The 15,514-nt window shown below is 36.1% G+C and overlaps 1 protein-coding gene and 2 long non-coding RNA genes across 7 annotated transcripts in view; 2 read left to right on the forward strand and 1 right to left on the reverse strand.

Annotated features, from left to right (window-relative positions):
* LOC141381937 (uncharacterized) overlaps positions 1-15,514 on the forward strand; it is a 152,710-nt gene that overhangs the window by 61,221 nt on the left and 75,975 nt on the right. The window lies entirely within an intron of this gene.
* LOC137491028 (uncharacterized) overlaps positions 1-15,514 on the reverse strand; it is a 42,108-nt gene that overhangs the window by 9,038 nt on the left and 17,556 nt on the right. For 2 of the 5 annotated variants that reach the window (XM_068220075.2, XM_073948471.1), the window contains exon 3: positions 1,545-1,691. In XM_068220075.2, the coding sequence (XP_068076176.1) occupies positions 1,545-1,691 (147 nt within the window). Of the gene's footprint in view, positions 1-1,544; positions 1,692-4,690; positions 4,721-7,435; positions 10,902-15,514 lie in introns of those variants that run through there. The other 3 variants (XM_073948473.1, XM_073948474.1, XM_073948472.1) reach the window with 2 other exon arrangements.
* LOC141381929 (uncharacterized) lies at positions 1,251-5,319 on the forward strand. The gene is made up of 3 exons (XR_012402838.1): positions 1,251-1,845; positions 1,989-3,307; positions 4,611-5,319. It is a non-coding gene; the product is annotated as an uncharacterized lncRNA (long non-coding RNA).

The raw sequence follows: 15,514 nt of genomic DNA on the forward strand, positions 1-15,514 counted from the left end.
AAAAATAAATAATAATAATTTTATACATTTAATTATACAATAATAAATGAATAATAAAAACATTTAATATTTTAGATATTTCTTAGCAAAAGATCTTAAATATTGTGTAAAAACAAGCAAGCTCTACTTCACTTTTTTCCAACATAAATTTTCTTTAAAAAAAAAAACTAAAAAACAATTAACAAGTGCATTAAAAGTTTTTAAAAAATTAAAAAAAAAATATGCACAACAGTCTGTCCTCAGCAGTAAATACATGGAGCACGTTTAAACATATGTTATTGTAAGGAAAACAATTAAAGCATTATGATAAATAGAGTTAAAATGACCTTTTTGAATAAAAAGTTTACTGTTTTATCGAGATGGATTGTTGGTGATTGTATGGGGTTTGACCAGATTGAGCAGCAAAACATGAACAAAGGAAAATAAAGACTTGTTTAAAAAAGATTTAAGACCTACAATACAACACTTCAGTAAATTTAAGACTTTAAGGCCTAAAATTTTGATTTTGTAATTTACAACCCCGCATAAACCCTGTTTAAACACAATAGCCCTGGTAATTAGTTTTTATAACATTAATTTAGTTCTAACTCAGAGAGAGAGAGAGAGAGAGAGAGAGAGAGAGAGAGAGAGAGTTTTAATTTTATTGCCATTTCAGCGTCTATGGCTATGTCATGGCAAAAGGAAAATAGATCAAGTAAAAATATTCTAACAATTAAAAGTCATCAACAGCAATAAATAATGTACAAGGTAAAACATATAAATAATAATAATAATGATAATATATAAGATAAAAATCTAAAACAGTTTTTTAGGATTTCCTTTTGATAAAAATTCTCCAACTTTAGATGGATTCACGTTTAAAAATATTTCCTTTAAAGTCTCTCCAGATAAATATTGTTGTCTGATAACATTAAAAATGGGGCATTCCACAAGAATATGTTTAACTGTTTGGTTTCTGTTGCAATAAAGGCATTTTGGTGGTTCTTCTCCTTTGAGTAAATGTTCATGTGTGAGTCTCGTGTGTTCTAACTCAGATAAAATCTGTAAGAATTAGTAACAACTACTAGAAACAAGTTTAAACCCATAAAAAAGTTGAGGGGAAAAAGGGAATTGTGATCAACGTGACACATGCAAATGGAAATTACAAAGCCAACACTATCACCGTAATAGCAGATATCTTCTATGAGAATACTGTAGGTCAAATATCGTCAGCTCAGTTAAACTTTAATTTATTATTTTTAATTAATTTTATATAGCGCCTGTGCTCTCAAGAACTCTTTACAAACAGTAGAACAAGAAAAGCAATAACCTTAAGAAGGTAGAGAAAATGGGAGACTAATAATACATAAAATAATGACAAAAGACATGAGAACAAGTAACAAAAGAAACTTGTTACTATCTTTCAATAAGTGCTTATGTGCATTTAGGAGAACTAGGCAGCACACTCAGGGCTGCAAGATGGATTTAATTTAGTATTCTTATTATTAAAATATATCTGAATGAGGATCAAATGACTGAGTTGGTGTTTGAGAATGAAAACCAACCTGTTTGTTCCTGCAGATCTTCCTGTTTGACTGTGAATGTTTCTTCAATCTTCACATCTTCACTCTCCTCTTTAATAAACGCCATCTTTATAACAGTGTGGAGATCAGTCGCTTCAGCAGGAGTTTTTCTCTGTGTTCGGACACTTCCTGTTTAAAATGAATAAAACAATAAACAGAAACAAAAATAACTTATCTTCAACACTTGCTGCAACAGTTTCTTTATATGAGAGTAATTAAAAAGAAATCAAGTAAAAGAGTGAGTCCGAGCAAGAAACAATGAGCTGATTAAAAGTAGTACTCCGTTTATTATATATAGTGATGTATACTTAGAATGGAGTGATATTACGCTATTGAATCAAGTAAACCTTCATCCTTAAGACACTTATTACACACTTTTCTGTTGCTTTATTCAAACAATATAGGTAATATAAACCATAAAGTTAGTTTTATATTTACACACTCGTTCATTTAGAAGTCTCTATATTATTTACCATGTTACTTTGAATATTCGATGCAAGTGTGAATTAAAAACAACATTAACACTGTTTATTTGACAGTGAACACTGTTGTACTTTGATAGTCATTTGCTGCTAATATGATTTCACTATTTAGAGTTTGCAAATAATACTTTTAGGAAATTATATTAAGTGGAAGTCGGAATGTGTGAATATAAAACCAACTTTACCTCTAACGTAGACTAACCATATTCCGTACACAACGATGCTCCGTACAGATGACCTTTTAACTTTAATCTCTGAATAAATACTTATGGGTCGTAGGCAAGCTATATATCTGTGTAATCTTTAATTCTCACTCTTTCAGCCCCAACCACAACAGAGACATTCCTACTATATGTTTCCGAGTAAAATCAGTAAGTTTGCTACGTCCACCTAATGCGCTTGAAAATAGAAAGTGGGCAAGCTTAAAGTGCGAGTGTCGCCTGGGAGGGGAGACATTTAAAGCCCCGACAATATGCTTTTGCATTTAATTTATGCATCACATGGTATACAGTCTTTATGAAGTGAATATTATGTTATCACAAATTGTTAAATAAATGATCTTTTGTTGAATAAATGCTTTGAAATGGGGATGTTTAAACATCAATTGTGGGTAAATACCGCATGTCACAACTCTCCGCCTGAGAGACAGGCTGCAAACGCTGTTTGGATCCTCCTTTTGCAGTAATGATGTTTATATTCATAAAAGGTCAGTCAAGTTAGCTTCAATGTGCATAATTTTTAATGTTTTAATAATTTAAATTGTCATGCTGTAATAAAATAAACATGATATAAAAAGTAAATGATTTTGAAGCTATTTCATTTAAAACTTTCATAAAAGGGTTATTTAATATATCATTAACTTCAAGTTAAACACAATAATGGTATATTCTGACATGAGATTTTAATAAAACTTCAAACAAAGCCCATTTTTGCCGAAAATTAAAGTTATGCGCCCTGTACGGAACACTATTTTAGTCGTGTACGGAACACCGTACCTATCATCTTCCGTACATATGCGAAGGCGGTACTTTTCCCATCTTTTCTCTAAAACTACTGGTCCAAAAGACATCAATCAAGATTTGGATTGTGCAATAGGTATTCCCCCAGAGTATGAACACACAATCATGCCTATCTGGCTTTCAATGACGGAGAAGTGGTCGTTTGAGTGCGCTGAATAGCGAAAAGTGTACAGAACATGATTAGTCTACGTTATGTAAAATAGTAACGTTGTATAAAGGGTTAAAATAATATTGTCAACAGCAGGTACATACGGAACCCCGGAAGGGACGTAGTGGGGGAGAAAAAAATTGGCTGGGTGAAAAAAAAAAATGGGTGAAAGAAAAAAATGGGTGGGAGGAAAATATATATTTCTAAGTTTTTGCGTTCTCTCGCAAAGTTTTGCGTTCCCTCGCAAAGATGTTTTGCGTTATCTCGCAAAGATGTTTTGCGTTATCTCGCAAAGATGTTTTGCGTTCCCTCGCAAAGATGTTTTGCGTTATCTCGCAAAGATGTTTTGCGTTCCCTCGCAAAGATATTTTGCGTTCCCTCGCAAAGATGTTTTGCGTTCTCTCGCAAAACTGTTTCTCCACAAACACATCCTGTTCACTTCACTCACGTAAACCCGTTTTTGCTGAAATTCTTCCATATTTTACCATTCTATCCCACTTTCTTTACATTACTGTGCGCTGATTGTCGCCTTTCACTTTGCAACCTTTGAACCAGTGAATGCATGTATAAGCGCTGACTGACAGACGCGCTCCATACAATAAAAACTGATCCCAGATCAGCGTCTGTACGCGCCATTTAAAGGGACACTTCTGTTATCAAACAAGTGCGCAGCAAATGAATCTCATGTTTTGTTTAGTTTGATAACAGAGGTGTCTCTGTAAGAATGCACAGATCTATAAGCAGTCCATTACTTTAGAAACTGTTTGTACTCATTTAAGAGAAATATAAGCTGTTAAAAATAAAACATGCAGGACGGAGATGTTTCATATTATTCAGTGTATTTGTCTGTTTAAACATACACCCGCTCTTCTGTAAATGGCGTGTACAGACACTGATCTGGGATCAGTTTATTGTACGAAGCGCGTCTGTCAGTCAGCGCTTATACATGCATTCACTGGTTCATAGGTAGCATACGCACAGTAATGTAAAGAAAGTGGGGTAGAATGGTAAAATACGGGAGAATTTCGGCAAAAACGGGAGGGTTTACGTGAGTGCAGTGAACAGGAAGTGTTTGTGGAGAAACAGTTTTGCGAGAGAACGCAAAACATCTTTGCGAGATAACGCAAAACATCTTTGCGAGGGAACGCAAAACATCTTTGCGAGATAACGCAAAACATCTTTGCGAGGGAACGCAAAACATCTTTGCGAGGGAACGCAAAACATCTTTGCGAGGGAACGCAAAACATCTTTGCGAGGGAACGCAAAACTTTGCGAGAGAACGCAAAAAACTTAGAAATATATATTTTCCTCCCACCCATTTTTTTTCTTTCACCCATTATTTTTTTTTCACCCACCCATTTTTTTTCTCCCCCACTACGTCCCTTCCGGGGTTCCGTAGGTACATAATTTAGCATCGGATGAAAAAACCCTAAACTGTAATCAATCGGTTTATATAAGAATAAAAGCTTGAAAACAAACCTTTCTCCTGTTGAAATAAAGCGCAAAAGCGGCGCCGCCTTAGGACGTCACAGCACCCCGCCAAAATAAAAGTCATTTTGTTCAGCTTTTTTTTTTGCTACTGTCATGAGTCATGACTTATTGATAAACTTCTCCCTCGTTTTCACTTTACACTATATCAGCTCTCTCTCACACACACAGACATATTTAGTATTTGAAGCTGATCAAAACGTTTTAAAGATAATTTTGAAAAACGTTTTTAATTCACTTTATGACGACTTGCATGTCTAGAACACATTACTAAATCTCATCCTTGTGATTAGGGTCTTTCCTATTTCTACAACTTCCTGAGTTTTTTATATATAAATTGTTGTCTCTAGTGTCTGTTTCTTGTCATTCTTTATCTTCTGGAATCATATTTAACTTTACCTTAAAGAAGCATTAAAGGGGTAGTTCACAAAAATTACAATTCTGTCATTTACTCATCTCTACCAGTTCCAAACCTGTTTGAGTTTCTTCTGCTGAATGCAAATGAAGATATACTGAAGAATACATGGGGCAAAAATGTCTTCACCCAAGTAATCAACATTTTGTTTTAGTTCCTGCCTGACTGCTTGAGTCCATAAAGTGATTATTTTCAATTTACACACCGGTTTCTCTTTTCTTTCAGATTTGACCTCATAAGGCCAAACAGAATCTTGACCTTTTTTGCTATTTCTTCTGAGAATTTAGTATAAAAAATAAATAAATAAATAAAAACTGCGGATTTATGTGGTTTTATTTTGGGAGTATCTTAATTAAAAGCTTTTTACAATGCAAATCTATCTAGATCCACTTGTTTGGTAAACAAAGCAAGTCTCTTCTATAATATCTCTACTAAAAGACAGAAAATATTACTTTACACACTGTATTGTAGAGAAATTAAATAAACATTTTCATATTAGTTATTAATATTACTGAAATTAATTTAAAAAACTGAAAAAATAAATAAATGTACACACATTTATACAAGTAAATAAATAGACTCAATGATGGGCTAAAATTCTGCGGATTTCTGTGCACACAGATTTCATGTGGGCCTACTTATAACCTTCTGGTGTTTCTATAAAAAATGTCACATTCTATTGGTGCATATAAATATGCTGCTTTTACATCCATCAGGTGAGCAATCAGGGGCAATGCGGTGGCCCATGGATAGCATGTTCGCCTCACAGCAAGAAGGTCACTGGTTTGAGCCTCGGCTGGGTCGGTTGGCATTTCTGTGTGGAGTTTGCATGTCCTCAATGTGTTCGCATGTGTTTGCTCCGGTTTCCCCAAGTCCAAAGACATGTGGTATAGGTGAATTGGGTAAAAGCTCAAATTGACTCTAGTGTGAGTGTGTTTGTGTGTGTGAGTGGATGTTTCCCAGGGATGGGTTGCAGCTGGAAGGGCCTTTGCTGTGTAAAACATGTCCTGGCTAAGTTGGCGGCTCATTCCGCTGTGGTGACCCCACATTAATAGAGACTAAGCCGAAAAGAAAATGAATGAATGGTGAACAATCAGATTTTTTTGCACAGCTTTTGCATGAACACTCTTATACTAGTCATGTTAGCAGTTGGAGAAAAAAATCTTGTCATAGTTCACACCTTTTTGCTGGCTGTACCATTTGGCAAAATACCATGTTTTGTATTCGTCAGACCATCACTTTCTCTCTCAATTGTAAAAAAACAATTTACCCCCTTTTTCTTTGCCTTTAGTTAGGTTGGTAAGAGTAAAGGTTACAATTTCTTTTAACGATTGCATGTCTTCATTCATAGCTTTAACCCATGTGAGCGACAGTTCATGTGTTCATATAAACTGTGTCGCTCACATGCTGCAGAGAAGTGTCACAGTGAGTCTTGCTGACAGCGGCTTGGTAAATGCATTGGTCAAGGCTCGCAAAGTTGTCATTTTAATTATAATTATATTACAAATAAATAAAAGTATTATTATTATTATAAAACTACTATTAATATGCAAATATTATTTTAAATAAATAACAGAAATCAATCAACAAAATAAGATCTTATAAAAATATTTTGCATGAATTTTAATTTCACGAGTTTCATGAGAATTCCTGAGAACACAAAATAATAATGTATAGAATTATCCCAATAAACAACAATTGTTAATGTTATTCCTAAAAACATCATAGCATTGATCAGAGGTATTCTTTTACACTATTCTGTAATGTTTTCTCTTTCATCTCTGTTTTTGGTCACTTTATGTTTTAGAGATCCAAAATGTAGTAAGTTTTTAAGGAATATTCTTATCTAAATGCTTAATCCTGATCAGCTCAGACCTAATTTCATTTTTAAAGATTTTTATTCACAGGAATTAGAAAAAATAAGAACAAGTTACATTTCTTATTCAATTCTGCCCAGAATAAAGAGCTTCAGTTTAAAATGATTAATGTGTATCCATCAAAATAATGTCTGAGATTAATATTTGATATTGAGGGTAACTTTTGTCAATTTTGTGAAAGTCATATTGAAAATACTGAGCATATTTTCTACAATTGCATATCATGTACATGACAGAATGTCTCATGTCAATATCCATGTAAACCCCTTTTTTTACTAGTTAAATTTGGTAAAACTAAAGAAAAATTGTACACAGCATTACCTGGTTAATAACCTTTCTAGATTTATAAATTTGTTCATTCATAAATGAAGTACTTCAGTAGTCTGTTGAGTACTGGAATTACAACAAATTACTCATGTTCTCATTCACAATAGTGACACTGGGTTTCCCATACAACACTTTATTTTTAGTAAAGTGGGAGTTTTCACATGAACATATATTTAAAGGCAACCAGTCGTGTACAGAAAGTTTAATTGTCTTCATGAAGAAAACTTGTTTCTTTTCTCAAATCAGTCCATCAAAATAAACTTGCAGTGTTCTGAAACCAGTTTTCATTTGTGACCCACAACACATCAAGATTTGATCAAGTCAAAATCTCATAATCTGACACAAATCTGATCTGTCGTAACAGGCAAATGGCATTGTGTAGTCTGAACAGGGCTTTAGGGAGTCTGCATCAGTTGCTCACAGACATTGCCTTATGGCAAGTTTACACCGCACAAGTTTAGGCGGACTTTCATTCGCCAACAAGTTTAGTGAAACTGCAGACAAAAGCCCAAAACTTGAGGCAAATGGTGTTTGTTCACACGAGTGAAATCCGACAATGTGAATGATCGAAAACACAATCTAAAGCTGGATTTATACTTTCACCTGGCACCACATCCACCGCATTCGTCGTTGTGATATTCTTTAAAACGACAGGGGGCGGTCAAAAGAATCTGACCGTAAAGTCAGATGGATAAACAGAGAAGTACAAAATTTCCGGAACTACGTCATATAATTATCATCATTCAAGATTTTTAAGCTAATTACTTTTATTGTTTTTATAAGTTATTTTAAATATTAAAAGCATTTTTAGAACCATTCAAGATTTTTTAAATCAAACTTTGATGCATCACTTTCTTTTGTTCATATTTCAGACAGTTTTACCTATTGAAGTTTATTAAAATATTAATGACAAGAGAACATGGGCTGCTCTACAAATATATTTTATTATGGCAAAAATAAAAGCAAAAAAGTACACTGACTAAAAAATACATGTTTTGTTTTAGATTTAGCCCACTCCACAATTCACACATTATTGTCTGGCTAGTTTCTGTCCTATACTTATGCTAAAAAGGGAATAATGGTCCAACACTTCTGACCATGATCACCAATAAAGCCTAGAAAAACATGGCATCAGTGTATTGTAAGCCAATAGGGTCAAATATTCCTTTCCAGTTATCAAAAAAATAATTTGTTCCTTAATTATAGTTTTGATATCAAATTGTTTTAAATTCAAAATTGTAACGTATAAATCAGTGTAAAACCTACGACTAATGGAAAAACATATTCTGTAATCAGGGCTGGAGTGGGACTCTTTTTCAGCCCTGGAGTTTCAAGCCTCAGACCGGCCCACCTCAGTTCACCACTGACTATATTAAAATAAGGTTATTTCCAATTCAGTTTCTAATTACACTATCACGTCTTTTTTTGAGAAAACAGCTGTTTTAGAACTTCAAATGTTCAACAACCCTTACAGTATTATGTCTTAACAATAAAAATGAAAAAAAAAAATTGTTACTCAGACAAGGACCAAACCCAGGTTGGCCATGTCTTTATCTAACCGTACTAACCACTGTACCACGACAGCTGTACGGTGAATGGTGACTTATCTAGTTATATCATCATTAACCTGCAGGCTGCATCCTGCTCACGAGGCTACGAGAAAATAGATAAAAAGAGCAGAGCTGCGGTAAAATAATAAGAAGGCTGTGGTCAAGTAAATAAATAAATTATTTTTAAAAAGTGTGACTGCTGAGAGCAACAGATTCTGGAGCTAGGGACACCGGCCCTCGCGGCCAAAAAAAGGATCGGCCCACCGGGAATTCTCCCGGTCCTCCCGATTAGCCAATCCGGGCCTGTCTGTAATTATGTACCTGGGTCTCCACTTTTGCCATGGCCTATTTGACTTTTAAAGAACATCCCTCAGGTTTTTACAAACTTTTAACAAAAACTGTCCTCTTTCCCATGGCTGGTGCAATTTCTAGCCAAGAATTATTGGTCATCTGGTGATCTCTATGATCATGGATCATAAGGATGTCTGTGCAGGCGTACGTTTCAGGCAAAGTCTCAAATGCGGCACCATTGCGTACTGTTTGCTGATAAAGATGTCTTCAGATGCTCAAAGTGATTCATATTCAACTCAAATCATAATCTGGCGCTGCGCGCACTGTTTGCTTGAGTCCCAAAAAAAACAAAACATACACTCCGCCGGCCGAAATTATGTCGCGTTTACCCAAAGCAAACCTCTGCAAACTCCGCGATGACATCACATTTGCTGCATGCACTCAAGCAAACAAGCGGACGCATCAATTATAAACCAGGCTTGAGCGTGTAGGACAGTGTTCCCTGCATCTCCCTTAACACTTTCTCCTCCCTAATCTTTCTAATTCTATATTCAGAGCCGAAAATTAGTTTGAAGTGTGCAATTTGCACAAAATAAAATAATCAGTTCATAATAACTTGAAACACATATAAAGGTATTTAGCTTTTTATGCAGCCCTGTAGAAACTCTCACAACCTGGTACATCCTCACCCCTCTTCAGTTATTGAGTTTAAATCTTCAGGCGTTCCAAGGGTTTCATTATCAGTAACTTGATATGTATTCAAGAGTTCACACTTGTTTGACATGCTGTCCTGGGAGAGAGCCCCAAGCTCCGCTGGACAAGGCCTCATTTTTGCTCTCCATTGTGAAGCTTCAGGTGAGTGCTGAGACTTCTTTTACATTTAAAGCCCTTTCCACACTCACTGCATCTTAAACGATCCTCTCCTGAGTGAGTCTTCATGTGTTGCTTCATAGAGTCTTTGCGTGTGAAGGTCTTTCCACACCGATCACATGTGAACACTATGGTTCCAGTGTGACCATCCATGTGGTTGATGAGGCTAGCTTTGGTTGTGAAACTCTTTCCACACTGAGCACATGCAAACGGCTTCTCTCCAGTGTGACTTATCATGTGGTGTTTGAGTGAGCCTTTATATGGGAAACTTTTACCACACTCTGTGCATGTGTACGGTTTTTCTCCAGTGTGGATCCTCATGTGGATGTCAAGGTAGTGCTTTTGAGAAATACTTTTCCCACACTGTGTGCAGGTAAAAATTCTTTCTTCATTGTGAGTTCTCATGTGGATTTTAAGGGTGACATTTTGCTTAAAACTCTTTCCACACTGAGAGCAAGAGTAAGGCTTCTCCCCAGTGTGAATTCTCATGTGTACTGCCAAGTTTCCTGTTTTAGAGAAGCTTTTTCCACAATGTTGGCATGTGTACGGCCTCTCTCCAGTGTGAATTCTCATGTGGTTTTCAAAGCCTTGTATATAACCAAAACTCTTTCCACACTGTTTGCAGGTGTAAGGTTTTTCTTTAGTGTGAACTCTCATGTGAATATCAAGGTTTGACTTTTTACTGAAACTCTTTCTACACCGTGTACAGCTGTAATTACACATAGACTTGGATTTCCGAGGTCTTCCATGTGATGAAGTCTTTTCAGTCAGTGTGGGTTTTTCATCGGTCGTTATTACTTGGGGTTTCTCAAACTGCTGTTTCTCTTCCTTTACATTCAGTTGATGAGTCTCTTCTTTCAGCACCATCAGGTCTTTAAATGAAAAAAGTTAACTTTAGTATGAAGGCTCAAAGCGAGAAGCATGAAATGGATGTTTCACCCAAAAATGAAAATGACCAATTACCATTTACTCTTCATCTTGCAGTTTTAAACATTTCCTTTCTTCTAGAACACAAAGAAAACTAGAGTTTTTCACAATATCTTTTTTCTGTGTTCAGTTGAATCAAGAAACTCATAAAGGTTTAAAACCACACGAGGAAGAGTAAACGGTGAGGCTATTTTCATTTTGGCGTCAACTATCCCTTTACAGGGTTCCTATAATTAACCCTTTTTTTTTTAACAAAATGTAAAATAAGTCTTTAGTGTTCCCAGAATGTGTCTGAGGTTTCAGCTCAAAATCAGATCATATACCTTGCAGAATATTTAATTTTGGAGGTCAGAGGAAAACCAAGTTTTTTTTGTGCCTGTGGCTTTAAATGCAAATCATCAAATGCACTCGCTCTAGATTATTTGTGTTGTGTACCCTCATGTACATCTTCCACTCGATTAAAAACATTTGTGACTTGCTTGCAAGTACGCATAATTTACGCTTATATTAGTGAGGCTGCATTATTGTATTTAAATTATGCTATTACTTCCCAGTACTGGGTTGCAGCTGGAAGGGCATCCGCTGTATAAAACATATGCTAGATAAGTTGGTGGTTCAATCCGCTGTGGCAACTGCTGATAATTAAAGGTACTGGGCTGAAGGAAAATGAATGAACTTATGCAAATGCTTAATGCCTCGTTTGCTGTAAACTGAAGTGATGAGATGGCAAGATGACATACTTTGCTACTTGTTTTCTATCATTTGTACTTTTTCCTTTGTTTTCTTGCCTTTGTGCATGTCCTGAGGCTTTGCTGAAGACCTACGTGGTGACAATTTATATACCAGACAATATGCAGAAATGCCATCTAAAAAGGCATCTTTGGATATCTTTTCTGCTGGAGATACTGTTGTCCTAAAAAAAACTTAAAACAGAGAAAAAACCTTACATATACCATTTGGCGGTTTTATACATTAAAAGTGGTTATCGTTCCATGCCTAAACAGCATAACACTGTTTTTAGTAGGGCTGAAACAAAAAAAATCGATAAAAAACGATTTCTAAAAGCGTTGGCAACAAATTTCATAATCGATTCGTTGTGTCGCGCGACACAGACATTTGAATGTAAAAAAAAAACAAAAAAACTTCAGTACAGCCTGGAGTGGAGTGAACATGGTCTCTCTCTTTCTCTCGCGCACTGATAATGAGTTCAGCGCCTCAAAGACAGGGATGAGGAGGAAGGGAGATCAGGGTAAATCACTACAAATTCCTACTTATGTTTCGATTTGAAGTAAGGACCATGTTGTTATCCCTGGTGCTGGTGTTTTACTCATTATCCAGCGTGACAAGCATGACAAGTTAGTGTTAGCTCATCATATCATCACAATTATGCAGTGTTTTAACTGTCTAATGCTTATTTTATATTTTAGACATGCAAATACACACAAGTACTAGCCCTCTACTGCACGGTGTAACCATATGGCAACATGATACTTATGTTCATTTCCCTGCCACTATTTCTTTAAGACCAACATAATTTTTTTTGTTTGAAAGAGAATACCTTTGAGTAGCCAATGATGTGCTTTGGTTAAGTCACATGACATCCAGTGTTTTTCTGTAGCGCGATTTCTGACAGACTGGCATTTATTGTGAGTAGTTGCTAAATGCAAATGCAAACGTCAATAAAAACAAAGTATCAAATTATGTTAGATCCACAAAAAAATCACCTCCTCATGAAACATCACCTCCAGTAAGATATGATGACATTCACAACTCAATTTTTTTTTTTTATCAAATAATTTTTTTGTAAATCGATCAAATGTGTGTGTTGCCAAATGGCAACACAGTGCAATAGTGGAACATGCAATATTGCAATGGATTAGCTAGGCAGATAAGACATTCATATATGCAAATATGCATTGCGGCTCACTTTATTGTACAGGCTTACTGCACTTAAACTTTTTTAGGTTCGCCTCTCGAATTAGTAAGGTTATGAGTATATATTATTTAAAAAATTTCGCAAAGCCTGCCATGTAGCCTACAATAACAATAACAGCAAATTACAAAAAATAATAAGACAAGCCTACTTTGGCGTTGCAATAAAATAGTATTAATTATCAAGGAAATAATTTCAATATATAATTAAAATAGGAAAAAATAAAACAAAAACAAATGGTAACCTGTTTTTATAGCAGGGCCCAATGTTTTCTTATTTTTGTTCTGTTAACATTTATTAAAAACTAAACAATAAAAACACTACTAAGTGATAATAATAATAATAATAATTATTATTATTGTTATTATTATTATTATTATAAAGCCCTTGCTCTGAAACAATCATACAAACCAGGTGCTGCTCGGAAATGGCCATCTTTGCTCAGCATCAGGTGCACAGCAGCAAGAAACTTGGCAGTAAACTATGACCTTATTTTAATGACAAAATGTCTAAGAATACTACTAATTTACATTTTTATTTAATTTTTACATGTGCAATGAATGTAAGCCTGCTAACTGTGTGTGGTTCAAATGATAGAATATGTAAACTTTGTTTATATATAATTAAATAATAATAATTAAAAGCCTGCGTGTAAGGCTTTTATTTTGAGGGCGACGTCACAAGCTCAGATTTAGTTTAAATCTATACTGGGTTTACTCCCATCATATCTCCAGAATTATATTTGTAAAAAGCCTGTTCTTAACTATGGTCTTCGCCAGAGGTGTGGACTCGAGTCATGTGACTTGGACTCGAGTCAGACTCGAGTCATGAATTTGATGACTTTAGACTCGACTTGACAAAATATAAAAAGACTTGCAACTCGACTTGGACTTGAACATAAATGACTCGGACTTTGACTAGGACTTGCCCCTATTGACTTGTAAAGACTTGCTGCTCCCCATGAAAAGCCCAACGATAAAAAAGTATGTTGACATAGACCGCTCTCTCTCTCTCTCTCCGTTTATGTGTGCGTGTGTGTGACAGCATGCTCGCGCGCGTGTGTGTGAGCATGCGCGCTTTCGGCATGACGTCCAATCAAAGCACGGTAGATTGTTTTGATTCGACAGTATCCAACGTGACTACTATGAGGCGCGGGAGTGGACAAAAGTCAAGCGAACGCAGAGAGAATTTGAATTTGAACTTGAGATCGAGCCAATACTCGCTCTCTCTCTCTCTCTCTCTCTCTCTCACATACAACATACACCTCTCTCTCTCTCTCTCTCTCTCTCTCTCTCTCTCTCTCTCTCGTGCATTCAGTCTCTTTGCGTTCGCTTGACTTTTGTTTACGATGGCGTCTCATACCTTTAGTGATTTTGCTCTCACGGGATCCTGTTAAACTGACCCTTCGCTAAGCCACGCCCAAAAACCGCCACCCACCAATCGCGGCTTACCAATCGTAGCTACGGGCAGAGGCTCTGTCAAGCTTTCGAGCGAGGGAAACAAGCCAAATCGTTGCGCAATTGGATTGTGAAAATCTGACACCCGCTATCCTAAAAGTTTGGAATGGGTGGTGGGATTTTTTCCCTTTTCAAAACCAAAGCCCAAGAGGAGAAATGCCAGCGTGGATCAAGCTGTGTGAGGGGCGGTAAAGGAGTTAACAGCTAAGTTGGTTTTGTTTTCGATATTCACATTCAATGATAGGTGGCAATAACTCACACTCCTCTTATCCTAAACAGATCTAAACTGTGTTTCTTATAAAAAAAAACAAAAAAAAAAAAAAAAAAAAACAAAGCAGGTTATGCTTCCCAGCGGTCTTTTTCTTTTTTTTCCCACTCGATATTATGAGCCAGGGCTCGACAATAAGGACTGCCCGATGCCAGCGTGCGAGACAGTCGGGCCAGTGTACAAAATGTTACTGGCTCGATCGGGCCAGCTGCTGCCTTTTTGCCTGCCAGATCGAGCCAGAGCTGCGTGCTGCGACTGTCTGTCAATTGTGTGCAAATACAATCTTACGGTGCTTTCACACATAGACGTTTGTTTCGGAATCTGTCTCGTTTCACCCGTTAGCGCGTTTTTTTTTGGCATATATCCAGCAGTTGCGCTCGCTTCTGCGCCAAATCAATCAGTCCAAGATCGCCTGAATGAGACGCGGTCTCTGTCCTATTGAGCGTATCGATTGTAGCGAGAAAACAAAACAATGCAACGAACTAACGACCCAGGCTATATCACAGTGTACTATGATCGTGTAATAGCCATATATACAGCTATATGAAGAGAGAATGATGAGCTGGGCCAGATGTCATTCTTACCGGTAAATGCGAAAGTGAAAGCATGCTGAAATATTACCGAGAGCTGTTTATCCAGCCTGATCTCGGTTTATCCGTCAGGAAAATTGACCGAAATTACTATCTGTTAATTTTTCCATATTTTAATCGTATAAAATGTTGTATTAGGCCTGTTGTTTTGTTCATTTCCGCACTGACAGCTCGAAAGAAAGATTTACATTGATCTGATGCAGTATCGGTTCATCTGCTATGTCTCTCTATAATTTAAGCCTAAAATACAGAATTATAGTCAACGTTTCTTTAATAGATTGATTAATTCAATTGATCGATTTCTACAAAA

Source organism: Danio rerio, chromosome 4 (genome assembly GCF_049306965.1).
Source record: "Danio rerio strain Tuebingen ecotype United States chromosome 4, GRCz12tu, whole genome shotgun sequence".
Lineage (NCBI taxonomy): Eukaryota > Metazoa > Chordata > Actinopteri > Cypriniformes > Danionidae > Danio > Danio rerio.